The sequence below is a fragment of the Sturnus vulgaris genome, chromosome 6, assembly GCF_052056855.1.
Source record: "Sturnus vulgaris isolate bStuVul1 chromosome 6, bStuVul1.hap1, whole genome shotgun sequence".
Taxonomy (NCBI): domain Eukaryota; kingdom Metazoa; phylum Chordata; class Aves; order Passeriformes; family Sturnidae; genus Sturnus; species Sturnus vulgaris.
The window spans coordinates 25862519-25884343 of NC_142248.1; the positions used below are offsets into that span (position 1 = coordinate 25862519).

Genomic DNA, 21825 nt, shown 5'->3' on the forward strand with positions numbered 1-21825 from the left:
TGTCATAGCCAAGGCTAAAAGCTTGTCTGGCCGTTGTAGGTCACCTGTATATTGGCTGTGAAGTCTAGCTTAATGCAGTTTACCTGTTGAAAGGGACCTGAGATTAATTTGATCTACTTGCTTGGCCCTATTTCCCCCTCCCCCAGCCCCCTTCCCCATAAAACCCCTCTACAATTCTCAAATTCTTAATCCAAGTTCTTAAAATATCTTTGTTCAGAAGCTGTTGCTCTCAGATGACAGAACAAGATACCATTCAGTAATAAATACCTAATTCTTTCTAATATTTTTCATAGAAATGTTTTCAGTGAGGCCAGTCACAAGTGAAAGGTCTTTGAACCTCGTAATCATAGGTTTGTTCTCTATTGTGAGATTTGGAAAAAGCCCAAACAACCTTAAACAAATTTTCTGTCTCCTTTTTTACAGTTATTTCCCGTAACCATGAGGATCCAGAAGTGTGCTTTTTTATTTAAAAGGAAGCTGAAATGCTCCTGTAACTTCAAGAGTAATTTTTTGTGAGAGTTGGGCTTTGTGCTTACTGGAGGCCAAGATCGTGATCACTTGGATAGGAGCCTCTGTTCTCAGGGACTAAAGATATGTGGTGAATACCTCTAGAAACTGCCGCACTGCTTTCTGTTTTCCCACACAGCAGGAATTTGTATTGAGTGTTGTTGTTTTTTCTGTTGCTCAGTGGGAGCTCTGAACAGCTCTGCCGGTCAGCTCCCTACCAGTGAGTGAGAGAGGCAACCCTGGGAACATCTGCTTCGGGGATGATGCAGTGAGTAGGCTGAGGTTCAGTGATCCTCGGGAGCACTCTCTGTCAGCTTGCTCTTTTTTGCCAGTTCCTAAAGTCCTGCTTGCCAGAGATTTCCTCCTTTGTTGTTTCTGTTAAGTAAGCCCACATATTAGGACGTGAGGAGAAACAAAAACACTTCAGCTGGAGATGAAGTGCCTCACTAGTCCATTTCAGCTGGAGCTGGCTAGCAGCAGTGTCTGTCAGATCCCATCTCACAGAGCATGCCTGCTCATTGCTGCAACCATCCTCTTCCAGAGCCATGCTCTGGGGCAGTACGTTCAGCATGCAGTCCGACCAGCACAGGCAGCTGGTGAGGTGCCAGGACATGGATGGTAGGGCCATTACAGTTTAAAAAACGTGTGTCTGCCCAAAACCGCATTGTAGTGACACAGATAGCCATGCATTCCAGGGCTAGGAAGCGGAGGGCTGTGAGGTGACATCGTGTGATGAAAATAAAGGCTCACAGCATGCTGAAATCAATGGCAAAACTTGCCTCGATTGTAGGATATGGGAAGATTAAACTCCTTAATTTTGTAAAGGAAAACCTGGCTTTTCCAGGGTGCCACAGGCCAGAAAGAGAGAGTGGAAACTTAAAACAACAGATCAGAGCCAGGGAAGGCACAATGGAATAGCTGAGAAGGCACCTTGTGGTGCTTTCCAGCATGGGCAGCGCTTCTAATTTACAGACAGCCTTGGTGAATGTGTCTTTTCCTGTGCCACAGCAAACAAGTAGTGACTGAGACCCACAGGTGGAGAGCCCGGAGAACTATCAGTTAGCACTTGTGTGTCATATTGGATGTGTAACTTAGCTGTGCCTTAGGCTATTGAACAAGCTGCAACTCCTAGCTCACCGCCCACTCACTGTGGTGATGGGCACTTAAGGAACTCTTGAGCAAGAGAGTACAACATCTTTTAAAATATTTTTTCCCCTCCTCCCTCAGGCCTAGACCTGAATTACAGTCTTTGCCCAAGAGGCAAAAGGCTTCGTGCCTCTGTGGGCTGAAACAAGCCTTCGGTGTTGAGGTGGGTCATGGTTTTGGATGGAAGCACTGAGGCAGAACGCCGGCTGCTGACTTGCTTCCTGCGCACCCAGCCTGTCTCTGCCCGCCCTTAGATCGCCCTACTGTTTCCAAACAAAATGCATCTCTGATCATCGCGATCTTCTTCTTTTTTTCCGTTTCATTCTTTTAGCAAGAGGGATGCTTGGAACGGCTTTCTGGTTCCACGTGATTCGTAGAAGTGGTTGAGGCATGTCGGGAAATACGCGTACACACACACGGGCAGATGGATTTCTCGCCGCCTGCCCTGTAAAACGGGAGCAGCCCTCGGTCCGGAGTGGCGGCGGGTGCCGGGCCAGCCCGCGGCACGTTGCAGGCCGGCCCGGGCTCGCAGTCCCGCGCTGTGTCCGGCAGGGGGCGGCCGCGGCCCGGCCACGCTGCGGCGGTGGCGGCGCGCTGCCCCGCTCCCAGCCCGCTCCTCCTCCGCCGCGACACACCGGCTGCTCTCGTCCCGCCGCCTCCGTGTGCGCTTCAGCAAGCGGCGGTAACTCCTTCCTTCTCCTTGGCTGTGCTGCCCGCCCTCACGCCTCCCCGGGCCGCATGAGAGAACCTCCGGCCTAGCACAGTGAACCCCTTGGAACCTGGCTGTGGCGCGGTGCAGGACCCAAGTGTGTCTGGAGCTCTCATGAGCTGTGGACATTAAAAGATTTCAAGGACGTTGTCCCCCATTCATCCCAGTTATGGCCTCTGCTAAAATAGGTTAACGGTGTCTAATTAGCCACTGCACATTGTCATGCTGCATAAAGATAACATCCTGGCTGTTCTCTGAGCCCTGCCACTTTATCTCCATTTAGATCTCCGTGGTAGTCCATTAAATGAGAAAGAAACAGTTTAACAGAGATGATGTCTACATTGGAACTTCCTTTCACCCTTCAGCACAGAAGTTGCAGGCAGCTCAGCTGTGCATCAGGGGCTGTGCGGGAGTAAGGTCTTGAGTTTGAGGTTTAACCCGTTCTCATTAATGTGGCAGAACTGAGAAAAGACTCAAGAGAGACATCAGATCTATATCTTCTGCCCCAGGGCAGAGCTCGGAGAGAAATAGGTATTATGTACTCGGAGTGACATACCATGGGGTTACACGAGGACTGTCAGGGTCTTTCACCCAGCTTCACAGCTATTCAATCCCTCGAAATAGAGAGGGGGTAACCAGCTTTCCAAAGCCAGAGGGAATATTCTGGGATTGTGGTTATGTTTGGGAGTGCTGATGGCCTCTCAGGGAAAGGGAGTTTAAAGGGAACTGTCCAGGTGGTGGAGTGAGTCCATGTTCTTTGCTCCTCCAGATGCAATGGACTTGGGAGCATAAGTGAAAAAAACAGATGTATGTATCTCTGTCTCACAAAAATGGGCAGTGGCTGGTGCATAATACAGCAGACTGGATGTATTTCTGAGCACTGGGATTGTATTGTTTTGTTTATCCTTACTTGAATTCCTGTATCTGTAGTTCATATTCAATTGCTCGTTTTGTAGGTCCTTATTGCTGCCCTCTCTGGGCTGTGCCTGCTGCTGCAGCGGATAAAGCAGGGCAGTGCACTTCGTGTTGCTCAGAACATGAGAAAAGAGTAGGAAAGCTGTGCATGCTGGCTTGGGCTTAGTCGGGTTCGTTCCATGTCTGCTTTCACTCACCACTAGGAAGCTCACAAGATGAATGAAGAGGGTACTGCTTACCCAGACCTGATATTCCTGAAGGAGGAAATGTTGGTCTCAATGTGTGGCAATTGGCATTGGTAAGATGAGACTATTCTTAGGGGTACTCCACAGTCCTTAAAGTAATGTGATAACACCATGAAGAAATCCTGTGAGGCTTCCCACAGTACTTGGAGAGCAAAGAGACAAGCAATTGATTGGTTCTGTAGGAATACTATCTCCAGGTATAGTTTAGCCCTCAGTTAAGTTTATGGAATGGAGAGAATTGATGGTGGGGCACCTTTCAAAGATCTGTTAATGATTTCCCTTGTTGCCTTGAAGGTTTTTAACCTTAGGACACAAAATGAAGCTTGTCTTTCCTCTGAGTCTCTTTGTTACATAGATTTAGGTACTGCAGTTTCACCAAGAAAGCAAAAGAGTAGTTAAACCAAAAATGTTTTGTGATTTTTTTCCCCCAGTCTGAAACAAGAACTCAAAAAGTAATTTGGCACCAAACAGAATGAAAGGAAGCCTTATAAGAAAAATAGAGGAAATAGTAGGTTGCCCGGTATCTTCTTTGCTTGATCATTTAGGCGACAGAGAGTGTAATACATACAATTCCTTCCTGTGCTACAGAAGCTTCATACTATATTTTTGGGATAGTTTTCTGCATGTGAGCTCACGAGTTGGCTTGAAGTGCTAGTTTAATCAAATAATGTTGTACCAAATCATATATTAACAAACATATGTAGTACAGGTGAGTGGAAGCAGATGTCTCTCCTAAACAGAAGAGCGAGCAGTCATTTCTAGATCCTGCTCCAGTGCTGTTAGTATATAAATGCTCTGTATAAACTGCAGTACTGTCAGCATGAGAGACTTACCTCACCCCAGTGCCACTGTTGGGACCTGTGGCACAGGGACTAAGGTGTTCTCCAGGGGGCACTGACTATGGGGCTGTAACTTGTCCTGGGAAGAGGAAGGAATGGTCTTGTTTGATGGGAGAGTTCTAACACCTGGGCTCTGGGATTAAAGGGGCCAGTACTGTTCTCCCCCTCCCTGCTGATAAGTTTGTTCCCCAAATAACTGTTTTTTCCAATGTATGGTGCAGCTGCTTCATAATGAGGTATTTGCTTATTGTCTTGAATAAGTCCTTTCCTAACAACACGGAAAAGTTGAGAAAGCTTAAGGCTCAGAACATAAGTGAAGCAGTCTCTGCCTCTAAGACTAACATGACTGCCTTCCCTGTGGGCCACCTGGATATCAGTCACGACAGGGAGCTTAGGAAAAAGAAACAGAAATTGCTTACAGGGATAATAGTAGTGACCTTTTCTCCTGGGAAGTATGAACATGTGGAGTGTTTCGCTCCTGCCTGGAGTCAGGAGCAAAGATGTAAGGAGTGTGAGTACTGAGGAAGAGAGTGTTACTTGGGGTTGGACAATCATCAGGAGTAATGGGATCATTTGGGATGTTTCAGCTTGGAGAGGGCAAGGCTATGTGGGAACCGGTTCTGTGAAGGCATAAAGGAGGAGTAAAATAGGAGAAATCTTGCATCATCTTTCTATCTCAATCTTTTCAGAGTCTAAACGCCACTGAGCACTGGTGGAGGGCTCTCTGAAGCCATCCATTTCTTTCTCCATAGTATCAGGAGGTTCACAAAAAGTGCTTTGTGCTACCACTGGGGAGAAGGATGGAGCTGGACAGTTCATCCTCACTGGAAGAGCTCTTTCCCCAGTTACATTGCATTTTTGCTTCTGAATAGAGGGCGCAGATATAGCTGAAAGTGCAGGTGCAGATGTCGCCACACAGCTGCAGTTCTGGTTCTAGCAGTCGATATTACTGGGCTCAGATCACTGATTCAGTGTAATCTTTAGCTTCTCACAGACTGCAAACTCCAGAGAGAGAAGTAGAGACAAAGGACTTTCTTCTCCTTATACCTCTTCTCCGTGTAGCTAGACATCCTCTCTGCCTTGCTCCTTTCTCTTAGAAGAATAGATTATTCACAGGAGAGCTAGTTGAAGACTGCGACTTGCTAGAACAGAGAGCAGATGAGGAGAGGTCTGTGCCATGTCACAAAGTCCTTTGAAAAGAGCAGTGTAAGGCAGTGAAGCAACTTTTCTTACATTTTGCTGTGTCCTGGGACAGTGCATTTGATAGGGGAGAGCCCCATGTATTCTTTGTCATGGCACCCTGACTTCAGCTTAAGGGTGGAGAGAATATTTATTCCCAACGCATAGAAATGAAACTTCACTCTGCAAAATGGCCAAAGCAATCAGCGAGTGATGGAGTATCTGCTAAAAAGAAACCTGGCATTTAATTAACTTTTCAAAGTGCTGGTTCAGCAATCTCCATGTTTTACATTTTGAATATTGAACAAGCGTCCCTAATCGGGTCTGAATTACTTCTGGGCTTGCTGGGGTGGAGAGCAAGGGAGCTTCCATTTGCCAGTGCCTCCTTGCCATATTATTATTATGAACTCCTGTTAACTCAGCTAGATCAACCCTGATTTTCTGCAGCGACTGTGTGTCTGACCTGAGCTTGGCCAGCTCAGGTGGGACCCCTAACCCAAAAGACAACCAGAAAATCTTTATGCACAACCATGGGGAGGAAGAAACTGTTGATCTCTCAGGAGCAGGTAGACAAAGTATAGCACCTTCTTCACTCCTTAGTGCACCAACCTCTCTATTCAGGTATGGCCAGCTTTACCTGCAGCTGATGGCAAAGGGGATCTGAGAAACTAAAGAACCAAAGAGTATGGTTCTTGCCATATCTGGGCATGGCTGTCTTTTGGGACCCAAGTGGTTTTGTTTCAGTCTGTTGCACTCAGGGACTTTTTGATACACTGGCTTAATAGTAATTCAAAACTCTTTAAGGTGTAATGTGTTATATACAGGAACTGTTTTGCACAGTGGCAATTATATGGGGAAAGGTGAAGTTTTAAATTTTCTCTAGCCTTTTCTAAACATAAGCCTTCTTTGTCTTGCAGGTCAGGAAGAAAGCATGCAGAAGAAGTAGAAGAGTAAGTTCCCATTGCTGCTGAGACTTCTTCCATGACTTTTACATCTGATCTGATCATCTGACCAGTACACCAAGATCTGAAAGTTGTGAAGGATGCAGCCTGTCAGGAATTCATATCATGTGTCTTGGAATGGGGCAGGGCTGGTCATTGTATAGTTCCCTGGATATAGAGTAGATGATGGCTCTGTCACTCCCATAAAACAGAAAGAAGGAAAATTAGAAAGCCACTGCTTTCCTCCTGCTTACTGTTTGCAGCCTAGGGGTTTGTCTTAGGTACGTCTTGCTTAGGCTGAAATTTCTGCTGAGCTCAGGAATGAGGGGTATGGAAGATCAGTTTTCCAGGTGGGTTAAGCATACTTGGAAACTCTCTCCTTGACAGGCAGTGAAGTTTGTGGGGAGGAAGGGGACACAGCAAGATATTTTTCTGGGCTTGCAATTAAAATTCTTTCTTATGCTTTGCTGCAGCCATCGTCTCAGACAGCAGAGCCTGGAGGCATCAGATGATGGAGGAGGTAAGGTATCACCTACTTGACTGCAAGAAGTGCCTTCATACATGTTTAGTTGCTCTCCAGAAAAGTGAGCAGAGGCATCTTGTAAGAAATTGCAAGGAAATTAACCACTCTGAGGGTAAACAAATGTAGGAGCTGCTTAGGTCTCCCCAGATGAATGAGGGAGAAAGGGTAAAGGAGATGGAGAGGGAGTATGAGGAAATGAACTTGCAGTCTAACTCTGGCTCTTCATGAACACAGAATATAGAAAACCCTTGGAAAGCAGGAAAGTGGCAACAACGCACCTTTCTCTGTAATTACCTCCATGGAAAATAGTGGACTGGGCAGAATGAGAGCTAAAAGCAGAATAAGAGGTTAAGATTGGGGAGAGAACTCCCTGCTCTCTCCTAGTTTAGGTGACAGTAGGCTCTGCTTAAAGCATTTGTTATCTTTTATAGCAATATTCTTGTTGTCTGGGGTTTCTGTCGTGATGGAATTCTTATTTAAAAAATCTGCTTGCCCTAAGCCAAGATCATAGATCATAAGGTAAACATAAACACTGGTGGGTAATCCCATCTTATCCCTGTACAGGCTGCTATTAAATCTACTGGACTCCTGATTTAGCACTAGTTTTCTTTGTAGTGTATATTACCTGCTCTTCTAGGACTGGATGAGTCAAGAGAAATCTCAGGAAAAATCCACAATATGAATTTCAAGACAAGCACTAGACAACTGTGGGGAGCATAGAAATTCATTAAAGCCTGTAGGAGTTGCCTCAATTTTCAAGGATTTTATACTGTGTTTAAAAAGTTGCATCTGTAAAATACCACCAAACATCAGAAGAATTATCTGGAGTCACAAAGGATCAGACATCAGTATGGTTAATGAGATTAAATGAAGACTTACTTGGGTCTTCCAGACAGATTAAGAATTGCAACATATGACTGCCAGAAGTGGCACCTTTATAGCATTGGCATCTTCAGAGCAGACAAAATTTTCCCCCTGGGAAGTTCCTTGGGCTTCTTGAATTTCAGCGTATGTCACTGAGGCTGGTAGTCTGTTCTGAACTGCTCTGACTGTGTGCATACGTGCTGTCCTTTTTGTTGAACCTTGGTAATGTACTTGGAGTATGACTGTCTCTGCTAACCAGGCATAAAAATGCTTGCCACATGTTTGTTGTAGCATGTGACTTTCAGTACTCCAAGACCTTGGGTAATAAATATAGAATAGAATTGATGCAGAGTGTGGTATGAAGACATGTGGAATCCTAATAGACCACTTATTTATCTGTGCCTGACCTGTGGTTAGCAGTTGCATTTGGATTATTTGCAAACCGGCATTTAGCTTTGGATTACATCTGTGCATTAGAAGAAGGATATAGTATGGTTCCTACTCAGGCAGTTTCTGGTACAAATATGCTGGGTTGTGGATTTAATTTGCATATAGAAAATCTCTAAATGGATGATGCATTGCATGGTTGTGGTCCTATTTCAATAGGGAGATTAGGCAAACTATTCTGGGAGAGAAATTTTCCATGTGGGCTCTGCAACTGGAGTGAAGAAAAGTGATATATAAACAAAGTCCAGAACATTAATAAAATTACTTTTTTGAATAAGCAGAGAGATAAAAATAACTGCCTAGTGTAGAAGGCAGGGCTGTAGCTGTGGCTGTGCAGTAAATTGAACTGTATCAGCCTCCCCTTTGCATAGAACTGCACTTGAGTTTGTGTCCTTAACTGTAACAGTAAAGCTCACATTCTAAACATCCAAAAATCGAGACATTGGTGTATGGATCCCCAAGGATGGGTCACGGTTATTTTGTGCTGCATAATGTCTTAGCTTGTACACCTTAATATGAACAGGCGCGGTTGCGTAATGATTGCGGCTGTCAACCAATATATTTGGATCGCCTTCCTTTAACCTATTAGAAAGCTGAGCTGTACCATTCCATTAACATTGTTTGTCCCTCATCCAACCTTTTCATTAGAAGAATGAAGGACAAAACTATATGCCCTTAAAAAGGTGTTCTTGTGAATTTGAAATGTGCTTACTTGTGATCGTTTGTATGTCACTAATAACCAGAGTTTGGAGTCCATTTGAGAATGTGTTAAAAAAGTATAGGGGCTGTAGAGAGCCCAGCTTGGCAGGTAGAGAGTAGAGGGAAGTTTGTACAGCCAAGTGGAGACTTTTGGGCTTGATAGGCCTTGTAGTTTCAGAAATAAAAGTAAAATTATTTCACTGCTCCCGACCAGTGTATGAAATAACATCTGATTCCTTATCTCTGTGGGAGTTTGGGGGAGAAGGATGGACACTTTGCAGGCTGTGTGGAATGACTGAAACAGTATGGGAGGTAGTAAGTGTGTGAACCAGACAGGGACATGCATGGAATCATCTGCAGTTTCACCTATTCGTTACAGTTGCACAGGGAAACCCAGAAGGTGGAACACAGTTTTGAAAAAGTGCAGTGTCTCTCCAAAAGTAGCACTGGATTATCTAACTGATAGCTGGGCTGATTTTCTACAGCACCCGCTATGATCTTGGTGCCCACCCTCCTGAACACATGCTGGTAGTCGTGAGAACTCAGGCACAGCAGATGGGTGATGCCTCTGTTAGTGGGTCTGTGCCCATTGGACCTTGTCATGGGGGACCAGGTCCTCTGCATGGTGAGAAATCTGCTTTAGCAGGATTTAATGCATCACACCTGAGGAATAATAAACGCTTCACAAGCAACACAAGAGTGTTTAATTCCTAAAGGACAGGTCTAGTTAAGTCAGTTTTGGCCAGGGGCAATTGGGGGCTTAATGCTTTGTATGTAGCAATCTGTGCAATCTGAGAGAGAGGAGTTTGAGGGTAATTGCTCAATTTTCTGTCCATGTCAACAGGGAAAATGAGCAGCAGTGACTGAGCTCTGTATGGCAAGGAAACGGCATGATATGGGAGACGTGTGACTCTCTGTGGAATTTAAAAGGTGCTATCTGCAGTGCACCTCTTCCTTTTCTGTAGCAGTCAAGAGCTTCTGCCACGTGCAGACTATCCTTTGTCATGAGGTGGGAGGGAAGATGGGACAACCAAGCTGAAGGGCTTTATCCTCCCTTTGCTCCTTTTTCCAGCAGGGCATAGAGGGGTTTACTCTACTATGTGTCTCTTTCTGGTACAGAGCTAGATAGGGCTGTTTCCTGTCAGAGCGAGAAATACTAACATTCATCCCCCACCTCAGCAATCCGATTTGTCCTTTGGCTAGAAATTTCTTTGTTGTTCCTCTCTTGTCCACCAGTTCTGTGCTGCTGCGTTGTATTCCCCCTGATTTTTCTCCTCAGGACTTTATGGGAAATTACTAGCTAAGGTTGTAATCCCTCTCCCAGCTATTCCTACATAGACTATTGCCCCATCGTCAGAAGTCCCTTTCTGCTTTTTCTCTGTTACTCTTGGGATACATAGCTCCCAGAAAAGGGCTTTTCTTGGAAGACTGGGATGTGATGTGTGATTTTCTGTCTGCAGGAACAACAGCTTGTTATTTTAAAGCAGATAGTGTGTGTGCATGAGACAGCTGATTGAAATGAAAGCCTGACTGTGCTGCATATACAACCGGAACCTGACCTGCAGGTGAGGAAAGCTGCCAGGAGACAGTCACTAGATATGTGCCCTCAAGGCAAAACCCCTTCCTGCCTGCTGGGAAGCCTCCTCAAGGAAGCCGAGCTGATGATTAGACCTCTCTATGCAATGTCAAACCTCTAGAAGGACTTCTTACCCTTCTGGCATGTGCCAGCAGCTCCTTTGCATTTGAACGGGATGAGAGTCCAGACTTTGAATAAAGAGGGGAAGTGGGCAGATGCTATGGTCCTCAATCCTTCTGGGTAGTGATATCTGTCAGGTGGGAGATCTGTAATTCACAGCCATAAAATATCCAACATTTCCTGAGCTGCATGCAAATATACACCAGTGATGATATTGCTCCAAACAGAACTGAGAATAGAGCACAGTGAGGGTTATTGTTGGCTCTGTCATTCCTGATCAATTTTGCCAGTTGCTTCCCTGGTGAGCTGCTGTTTCTACAGAGCACACCATGTGCTGGTGGATTCCAGAGACCGTGAGCTGCAAGGACAGATGCAGTGGCTGAGCATTAGGGTAAGAGAGGGCAGAATTTGCAGGAACAGTCAGGGATATGGCCAGTGGGTGCTTCATAGGTGCTCAGAAGGCAGTGTTGGAGTGATTTGGGGAGAGCTAAATGTTTGGGGCAGAGTGTCAGTGGTTTGTTGGGTCTCTGGGACTCTGCATTGTGACTTTGTGTGTGACTCTGTCAGCATACCACAGCTCTCTCCTTTGCTGCTCCCCCACCCAATGCACTACTCTGAGTCTGTGTGCAAGGTCACTGAAGGGCAGACTCAGCCCAGCCTGATGGTTTCCACTGAACTGTTGGTCCAGGCCAGTTTGAACTCCTCCAGTAACTGCTGGCATTGTGATCTAGAGCCTCTGGTGCTGGAGGGAAGCTCTCCCTTGAGAGCCACAGTGGGCAGGGGTGAGAAGAGAGTATGTCCCAAGAGACTGTCTGAAGTTCTATTCAGCAGAGCACTGGCCAAGGGGCAGTGGGCTCCTTAATTACAAGGGAGCACACACAGCCTGTTGAGGGCTGAAAATGACAGTCTGAGGAAGCATCTTCTGTTGTGAAATTCTGCGATATGGTTGATACACATTCATATTGGGTCTGTGATTGCTGAGTCCATAAGTGTAGTTGACGGACTAGGTTTACCTAAAATACCCTTTAAGAAAAAGCTCTTGAAAGATGATTACAGAATTGAGACACCATCATTTAAAACTGCCTGAGGCAAACTCCTTTGAAAATTGCAGCAGTGGAGGGACAGAGAGAGAACCACGTAGCCCTTGATTGTAGTGTCGTTCCCTCAGGACCCGTCCCCCCTCCTCCTCAGTTTCTCATCTGATATGAGAGAGAGCAGCAGTAAGATTGCTCATCTGTCTTATGAAAATCCGATTCTGAGTGGCTCTGATCAAACCCGGCTGGCTGTCAGCAGCGGTGGCCTTGTGTGGAGGGAGGGAGGCTTCTGAGGAGTTGCTGGATGTGGAGGTGTCATGGGTGCTGCCGATCAAAGAGGTATTTTTTAATAAATATATATAAGAAAAAATAAAAAAACCTAAGGATTTAGCATAAAAGAAATGTAGTTTGTCTTGTTTCTCCCGTGTAACATGAAGAGGATGAAATAGAATCAGGCATGCCTGCTCCTGAACATACTTCCATACATCCTGAGATGCTGCTTTCCCTGCCCCAGTAATGCTCTAATGCAAAGTCCCTCATCTCCAGCATTGTTGAAGAGGGTTTTGTGTTTCTGAATTCACTAGACCCTCTCAGGACACCTAATACCTTCTCATCTGATGCCTCACTACCTTCTGAGTATGTTTTAGCAGGGGAATACTGCAAAGCAACAGGGAGCAGCCTTTGAAAAGAGAAAAACACATGTTTCTGGAAAGGAGGGCAGGCGTAGCACTCTGTCACAGGGCTGTTGCTAAGACTAGGAGCTGTGTTACCACTCTAAATGCTGATAACCTCAGGAGCATGGTAGACTCCAGGTCCTGGGCCTGGCCTCCAGTCTCTCCTGTCTTCTGCTGCTGATGAACAAACCTATGCATTAAGAGATTCCTCGCCTTTAGAGCTGTCAGGGTCTGCTGCTACTTCTTGCATAAGTACAAGCCATGCACTATTGCTTGTGAAGCCCTGCACTGAGCCCGGTGACTCATGTGACAGGGCTGTTCTGTGTCTCTCCTCACACTTCAGAGGACTGAAACTGGGCAGAGCCTTTGTGTCAGCAGCAGCCTTGGGAAGCAGCAGAAATGCCTGCTGCCTGTCCCCTGCAAGCTGTCAGATGCAGAAGAAGCCATGCCACACCAAGCAGTCTGTGAAAACACTACATTATTGAAGCAAGTAGAATGTCTCCTGGATCACCTGACCGCCCAGCCAGTCATCCATCTAGCTGAGATGCAATATTATGCAAGGCAAGTGTGTAACCTTTTAACACAAGGCTGTTATCGTAAGGGTCAGTACTGAAGCTGCTGTATGACCTTCCCTAGATCCTGTGACTCTTCTGGCACTTGCTCACAGGGTGACTTTTCCCATCAGCTTGACCAGGTTGTGTTGTTATCATCCTCTTCTCAGAAGGGGGCTTTGAGACATGGGGCGCTCAGGTTATCTTCTGCTTATCTCAGCTTTTGAGACAGTGCCCTGGTAGCTGTGGTACTGTCTGCTTTTCACTCTACTGTTTTCATTTCCCTGCTGGTAGATCAGGCAGGTACGCTGCTCCGTGTTGGCCTACTAGTAGGGCAATTTCAGTCAGGGAGAGACATCCCTGTGAAATTAATGTCCAAGCATCCAAAGAAGCGTTCTTTATTCTCTCCATTTGCCTGCTGCTCTCCTGAGAAAGCTTCCAAGAGGCTTCAGGCTTGTTTGTGTGTTCAGCAGAAGCTGTGTGCCTTTTTCTTTATGGGTTTTTGACAATTTTTTTTGCCTGTTGCTTTCCACTTTTTTACTTCCTTTTTTTTTTAATTTTCCATTTTTCCACTTAGAGAGAAAAATTATTTATTGCATTGAGATGTGCTAATTAAAGCCATTTTCTGGTATTTGGTTACTGAAGTGTTTGATGTCTCTCTGACAAGACCATGAAATGCACAGAGTGTCCACAGGGACAGAATTTGCTGAACACGGTGCTTTGTAAATGAGGGGACACAGTGTCGCAGCAGCTCATGAATATGAAACGCCCATGATGCTACCTCTGTGGACTTGGGAACACAGATGAATCCTGTCATGTGCTAAATGAGACCAATTTCTTTCACTTAACTTCATCTTCAATCAGACCTTCCATTTGCCTGTTTAAAATTCCCCAAACGTGATGCAGAAGGTAACAGCATTCAGTAAAACAAAGTTTTGCAGCAGCAGAGATATTGTAATTATTTCAGTTTTACATTTTATGAGCAAGCAACATAAACTTAGTTTCATTTTTTATACCTGCTTGGTGGTGGAGACTGTCAGTTCCAGAAGCCACTGCACTCTTTGCGTTCTCTGGATATGGTGGTGTGTGCACAGGGAGGGCAGCACAGTACCCACCACAAAAGTGTCCATTCTGAACTGGCCTTTGAAACACTGACCCAGTTGGGGAAAGTGGATCAGACTGTGTGAGATGGAGTTTTCTTTGTTTTTGGGGCAGGATGGGGGCTCAGCGTACTCTTAAAGCAGCTTAGGGAGTAAGCAGCAACCACCCTCTGACTAATTGCAGGCCTGAACTGGAACATGGTTTCTAGATGCAGCTTTGCCAGTGATTTATTGCCTGACCTGGAAGAGGTTCTGTCTGTCCTTGGAAGAGATTCTATCTGTTGCTATTTATGTGCCATCTTGTATCTAGCAGCCAACTTAGTTCTTTGGGGCAAGGACGGGATCTTACTGAGAGTTTAAAGGATTTTAAGACACCCAGCCTGCAGGTGTTGATACTAAACCAAAAATCAGCCCTGCTTGGGAGGGGAGGTGCAGTTTTCCGACTTTCAGGAGCATCTGGGTATTAGATTGGTAGAGGTTCTCCCATCCCCTGCTTGTTGCTTTCTGTGGTTGTCTTCTTTGCCTGTCAGTAAGTTATTTGCTACGAGATAAAAAAAGGTGATGGTTAGAACATGTACTTTCATATGAACACCTAAAGCCCTCCTTTCTGTATGACTTGAAAAGCTGCTGTTCCTTGCTTATTGCTTGACTGTGCATGTAACATGGATTGCTTTCACTCTTTCCCCTCCATCTTCTCCCATTCACACACTTCTGTCTTATGTCATTGGTGCCTTGCCATAGCTTAGTCACAAAGCTCTTTCTGTGTAAAACCTTGCTAAGTTCAGCTGTTGAAATAAAATAATATTCTTAATTACATGTTGAGACTTAGATGTTCTGAGGCAATCAGTTTTGTGCAGTGACTTAACTCTCCAATTAGCCAACATTTGGTACTGGTATCTCCTGCCCCACTGTAACTTCCATATCAGTACACTCATTTTGATTTCATTCTTTGTTCACTTGTTCATAACCATTTTTTACATTTGTCATCTAGTGTTTGGTGCTCACTCGTCTTGGCACAGGGCGTTTTTCACTTCATTGCTCACTACATTGCAGTGACCTGGTATCTGCGAAGGTGTGTCCTTTTTTGCAGTCATTTCTGAGGTTTGCCTACATGGACATGAGAGGCTGACCAGTAAAGTATGTGTCAAGGTTCTGCACCAGAAACACAAATTTATGGAAAATTATCTGAAACTCCCAAACTGAACAGAAGAGGAAAAATGTGGGTCACAGAGCAAAGCACAGAGAGTGGGGGTTTGTCATGCAGCTTTGTTGTTGGAAAGAGATGCAGTGGGAGGACATGGTCCTGTGAACATGTACTAATGTTCTATGTTTCTGCATGTACTAATGTTATATGTAAAGCCTCCCTGCAGCTAGTGGGAATATTAAAAGTAGAGCATATGCCTACTCTCCTGCAGCAAATAGCCTGTGCTGTGCTATTCCCCCTGCAGCTGACACTGTGCCACAACTTAGCTGTGTTACCAGAGCTTATATGAAAAAAGATGTGGGTCTCAAGAAGAGCAACAAAAATAATTAAGTGGCTGGAGAATGAATGAGGGTAAGGTTGAGTACTTGGGGATAAGTGAGAACTGAGACACTTTGCAAACTGTACAGACAGAATGGAGGGGCGTTGTGCAGAAGTGGCACCATGGGAATTGGCAGAGAGAAGAGTTTATTATGAGTAACAAGTGAAATAAAGAAACAAATATTTCAGGAATTATTTGCCTCTGATAGCAGTTAGCCCAGGGACCTGATATTTTCTTAAAATTTGAGACATTTCTGTACTGTTTCCCGTCAGTCTCACAGTCGTAAAGGGCATTGCTTCTGCCTAGAAATGGGCAAGGCATCTGCACTTTGCAGTAAGAACAAGCGTGCACTGGCCTTTGTTGGAGGGGCTGGCAGGGGCCCCCAGAGCTTTTCCAGCTCTTCTGTCAGAAATATTTTCAAAGTGTCTATAAAATATTGGAGCCTTGAATTTCTTTTGGAAAGAATTTCTGAGTGATCGCTTGAATTTTGCTAATACAGACTGGAGGTCGTGCTCTGCAAGGGGTTTAGAAATCTCTCTATGGAATTCAATGGCAATGAGATAAAATCAGTGCTAGAGAACCCAGGAGTCTTTGTAAACCTGCGAAATGGAAGGGACGTCCCTGATCAGGGCCCTAAGTTTACAACTTTTTCTACTGTAAAAAGAGATCAACAAAACAAAAGAGAACTGGGAAGAGTAGACTCCTGAAATAGCTGCCAAAATGAACACTGAGTGAAGAAATTCAGTTTCTTGCAAACACCTTTTACATTTCTGCTGTCAAAAGTGGATAAGGATCTGACCTTCTGCTCTGTGGGTGAAGACAGCTCTGTTCCCAGGCAGTTTTTAATTTACTTGTGAGAAAATTTACTTTAATTTACTTTAGTTTACTTTGCTGAGAAACATTCATAGTCTTGTCATAAAGGGATAAATTAGGAGATGTTAAACGGTTTCTCATTCCCATGCTCATTTTCCTGGACTTAACAGGGCATCTCTACAGAGAGCTTTGTTCCCTGCCTTGGACCAGTCTGCTCCCTCCTTGGTCCTTGTTGTTTATATACAGGGACCTTCTCCCACATTATCCCGAGCAGAGATACCAGCTGCCTCCACATGTCTGTCTGTCTGTCCCTGGAGATGCTTTTGTCCCATAAGTGCATTTTGCTACAAGTTTTATCAAGAGCTGAGAGCCTCTGCAGGGAAGAGCCAGTGGGACAGCAGCTTCTACCAGGTATTGTCCTCACAAGCAGAGGTAGGGACATCTGCCCCAAATGCATGCTTGAGACATTCCTCGCTCTTGTCTCCTGTCTTAGGGACGGCATAGGGGCTGTTGCTGCAGTTTCCCTTTAAATGTCTTTGGGAAGTTTGCTGCAGTTGGAGAACCTCTTAGCAGGCACCTGCTCCTTGGGTGGCTGGGGAGCTAGAAGGCACAGCTCTGCTGAGGCCGGCCAAGCTGTCACTCCTCGTGCTGTGGCCACGCTCGTGACAGCCCCTGTCCCGCTCAGCCTTCCACCAAGCAACCAATTAGCAAGAAATCCCACTGTGTGGCCAGCTCCGGATGGCCACGGCGCCAGGGCCCGGCTGACCCGTGCCCTGCTGCAGCTGGGCCAGGGCTGCCTGCTGGCCAGCGAGTGGGGGCACTCGGCGGACGTGCAGCAGGGGAGGGCAGCTGAGAACCCGCGCAGCTCTGACAGGCGGGTGGACTAGGGGCTTCTCGGGAACACCCTGCCCAGAGCCCTCGGCACCATAGGTGGCAATGTCTCTCCAGCTCCTGAATATTCATCTCAGCCTGGGCTGCAAAACGGGGCAAAGCCAGGCTCAGCTGCCTGCTGCCATCCAGCAGTAGTGTTGCTGTGCTGCCGGCAGAGCTGGGAGCAGGCTGCTCATTCCAGTGCTGAAGGGCTTTTTCCTGTGCCAGACCAGCTTCTCCATGGTTTGAGGGCTCAGGGTCTCTGGAGAGTCTTTGTGGCCTTGAGTCTTTAAAGGACCTCTGTATTGGTATGCTCTGTTCTTGCTTTGTGCCTCCGGTTACTTTGCCTTCTCTTTCTCCTTTTTTTGCACTAACTTTTTGCAGTGCTTTGTCAAATGACAGACTGTGCAATGCTTTCAGGGCCTTGCTTCTTTAGCAGTATGCAAAGCACACTCAGTTCTTCCTCCTATCCCTAGTTCTTTTGTTTCTAGCATCCGTTTTAGTTGGATTAGCCATTGTCCTTGTGCTGGAAATGCCCAGTGACCTTCAGCCATTCCAGGATGACACTGGAAATCATGAAAAGGTTTGTGACAATACACCTAGACATGTGTTCCCTAGTGTTTGTATCTGCTAGACCACCAGCACTTCCTTCCTGAGGAAGGTCACAGACCTTTGCACAGCCTAAGATCCCCAACAGCAGATCCTTCAACATGTAGTTTTATGTGGATTCTCTCAGTTTCTGCCTCACATTTCATTTTTAACAGTGTCTTGGTGACTGATGTCTGAATAAATGCTAACACATAGCAAGCAAATTCTTGTCAGTTCATGATGGCAATGTAGGCAGCAAGGTTTAGTACATATGGCTTCTTTCAGATTCAAGGTTGTGTTCAGGTGCATAGTCTATGGCCTATAGAGCCCTGCCTGGATTAATCTATTCCTCTTGCAAGATTTCCTGTGACCTCCGACATCAAAATTTTATTGCCTTGTTTTAATATTAAACAATGTATTTTTAATTATTGCTAAACAAGCCCCGTTATGTTTCCCTCTAATAAGAAACATGTCTGTGAAGCAAGGGAACCTTTGTCTTTAGTGAGAGGAGAGCACAACACTCTCCACCTACTGCTGCTGCTTTCTCTTGTTGCAGACATTCCTGTGATCCCTGACTTGGAGGATGTCCAGGAGGAAGATCTTGCCATGCAAGTGGCAGCTCCCCCCAGGTAAACGCACTGCCAGGTGCTCTTGAGGCTCTCATCAGCAGGGCAAACTGGCTAGTGAAATTAAACCCATCTTACTCATGCTCTTTGGATGTCAGCAGCAGTGCTGTTCAGCAGGATTTGGTGTGGTGTTTTGTGACAGTAGGGCTCCAAGCTGAACAGTGCAAAATTCTTGTTTCCTATTACATGGAGAAAGCAATTACTGCATATTCTCTCTCTCTCTGTCTAAAAAACCTACATTGGAATGGCGTATTTGATGTTGCAAAATTGAACTCTGAAAAGTAGGGAATTTCTTGATTTAAAGTTGCCTGCATAGCCCCAAATGTCTCCAATGCACATGCATTGTCACACACACTTTAATTTTGCTGGTTGTAGGCTGCTTTGCCCTCCACAGGATATCCTTCTTACTCAAGCACGTAGTTAATTTGTGAAGTACAATCCGGCTGTTTGAAGGTGCTATCACGGTAGCCTTGGAGTCAGCTCAAGGGAGACCAGAAAGTTTTAAGACATTGTTTTTGGAGCTTTGTCTTAAACATATCAGGAAAGTTTTCTTTCCTCTATTGGGCCTGTTGTCAAGGTCACAGACTGGGATTTCTGCTGATCCTTTTTTGGAGGGGGGGGATATCTTACGCCTGGCCACAGATTTCTTTCTCACAAGTGTGGAGCAATTATTGTAATTATATAGCTGTTATAAAAAATAATTGATAGTTTATAGTAGTAAATTTTAAATTACTGTCCCTCTCACTGGAATTTATTTCTTTTTTTCTCTCTCTCTCTCTCTCTTTTTTTTTAATAAAACGTTCTGATCCTCCTGTATTCGTAGTTTTCTTGTAGTAGAAAAGTCAAGTTTTCCTGGACAAACACAAGCAAATTCAATTAATAGAAGTCTTTTCTATAGCGTTGGATCACCTGTGAGGGCAGATGTGGTACAACACACCCCCTTACACCATGTTTTTCTTGGAAGGCTACATTTTAGGAAGTCATACTTAATAGCTTTGATGCAGCTCAAATATGAAAAGCCAAAAATCCCTACGATTCTGTAGCTTGTATAGTGTTGCTCTCAGAGGCTCCTTTGCTAAGGCACTGGGGCTGTTTGAATGGCCACAATGGTCTTCTTTTCTTTCTAGCCCTTGAAACTAGTCTATGGATCTTCTTTTGACATGCTGGTTTCTCTGAGGGAGTCCATGGTTGTTCCACATCCTCTTTTTTTATGCATGTGCACAACCTGGTACATAGATTTGTCAATAACTGTTCATTTGCTGACTGAGCTGTGCTTCTGTCTGGGCACATCCATCCCGGGAGTCTGCATGGAGGATATGGAAGCTCAAGATGTCACCAGACTACTGTTCATGCCACCCTTCTCCTCACATGTGCTTCCACATTGACACAGGCTTGTTCTCTGACTCTTTCTGGCTGCAGTGTGCAGGTGAATCGAGTGCTGACCTACCATGACCTGGACAAAGATCTAATGAAATATGCTGCCTTCCAGACTCTGGTAAGTGGATGTTGTTATGGGCTGGTCAATGTGAATCCCTCTCCTTCCAGGCTCATGTCATCTTCCACAGTGATACTCAGCTGCACAAAATATGCAGCCTTATCATCCAAAGAACTTGTAGTCTCCCTGTAAGTCTGTTCCTCCCTGCAGTATGGCTTTTGCACTTGTTTTTGTCTGTAAATAATGTGGAGAGTGGTATCTGTTGCTCAGATGAGGTTCGTGCTGCTGTCCTGGACAAAGTGACCCTTATGAGGCAAATGTGGCGATGTCTAACAAATGTATCTGGTGAAATGATGGTGTTCATTTTCTCAGTGTCTGTAAGACTGACTCTATATGTTCATAGGATGGGGAGGTAGACCTGAAGCTCCTCACCAAAGTTTTGGCTCCAGAGCATGAGCTACGAGAGGTAAGTCTTTGTTTTGTGGAAACACCAACAAGGTAAATGCTTCCTGTGTGTCTTGGACTGTACTAGGAAAGGAAGCCTTGTCAATGGGGTGAGAAGAGATGTGAGGAGGAACTTGTCCAAGCTGTTGGAGGTTTGATTTCCCCATCAGGTAATTTTTAAGATAGATAGTGCTTTCTTGGTGTGAGTTTATGGCATCACTATGATTGGGCCCCTTCAGTATGATGGAGCTGGTCAGGAAAATGTGAAAGGCCTAGTACTGTCAGAGATCCCTGCAGAAACAGTGTTTTGCCCTTTGGTAGTACAGGCGATTCTACAGAAAAGTACAGAGGAACAAAGGCAGAAAGCATTTTGGGTATGGGCATTTTTGGCATTTTTAAAGCAGAACAGAACAATCTCAATGCAACTGGGCGGGCAGGAGCTCAGGACTTGCAGCAGAAGATTTCTGCAGCTTTGAACTGCACATGCTTCAGCAGAAGTGCAGAAGAGTGGAAGGACTCCTTTCTACACCCTGCCTGGGAGTATCTAATATTAACAAGTATCAACAAATATATCCTTTTTGGAGTTTTAGAATACGAATAATTTTGTCCACATTTTAACATTGTAGCATATATTCGCATTTCATTCTGGCTAGTATTCCTGCTCTATCCATCTGTATCTGAGACTTCCCTGGTCAGGGCAGTTGCTTTTCTCTCTTTGCTGTTTTTATTTTCTCTCTTTGCTGTTCTGGCATTGTTCAGAGAACTTTGGATGACACCAGTAACATTTCAGCATATTTGTCTTTTTTCCTCTTGGTAGGATGATGTCAGCTGGGATTGGGACCATCTCTTCACAGAGGTGTCATCAGAACTAGTGACTGAGTGGGACCTGGGACAGTCAGAGAGAGAGGACCACGTCAGTCTCCCATAGAGCTCTGACACACCAGATGTCTCATACATCCATCTCGTGTACATAGTTAAGCACTTTAATTTTCTATTCACTTGTTTGTATTTGAGAATTTATTTCAGACATGAAAATAAATTGGACCTTGCTTCATAGAAAAATTGTCTTGGGAGAAGTTTTGGTTATTTTCTAATACGAATTTTCATTCTCGAAAGAAATTAATAATTCTAGACACAATAAAATATTTACTTATAAAGAGTCATTGCACCTCAGTAGCACCTCTACAGATAACTGCAATGGTCAGTCTTTTCTCTATGGAAACGCAGCCTCTCTGGAGCAGACCATTGTACAATGAGAGTGGTTTGCACTGATGGCTATCAGAGAAGCTTAGGCTGTTATGACTTGTTTTCATAGGACATCCAGGTTACCATCTTCCTCACAACAGATACCTCAAGTTGTCAGGGTATCTGATTTACATTTCATCCACCAACCTCCAGCCTTTCCTTGTTAGTTTTACCTCTCTCTTGGAACATTACCTCTGTATTGACTCAGGAAG

General features: G+C 45.1%; 1 protein-coding gene across 1 annotated transcript in view; it reads left to right on the top strand.

Moving 5' to 3' along the window:
• The window catches only part of IFT43 (intraflagellar transport 43), a 42985-nt gene extending 21555 nt beyond the window's left edge, over nucleotides 1-21430 (top strand). The window contains exons 4-9 of the mRNA XM_014890024.2: nucleotides 6458-6490; nucleotides 6955-7001; nucleotides 18420-18492; nucleotides 19909-19984; nucleotides 20328-20390; nucleotides 21186-21430. Of these exons, the coding sequence (XP_014745510.2) occupies nucleotides 6458-6490; nucleotides 6955-7001; nucleotides 18420-18492; nucleotides 19909-19984; nucleotides 20328-20390; nucleotides 21186-21296 (403 nt within the window). The 3' untranslated portion in view covers nucleotides 21297-21430. The remainder of the gene's footprint in view (nucleotides 1-6457; nucleotides 6491-6954; nucleotides 7002-18419; nucleotides 18493-19908; nucleotides 19985-20327; nucleotides 20391-21185) is intronic.
• The last annotated feature ends 395 nt before the right edge of the window (nucleotides 21431-21825 follow it).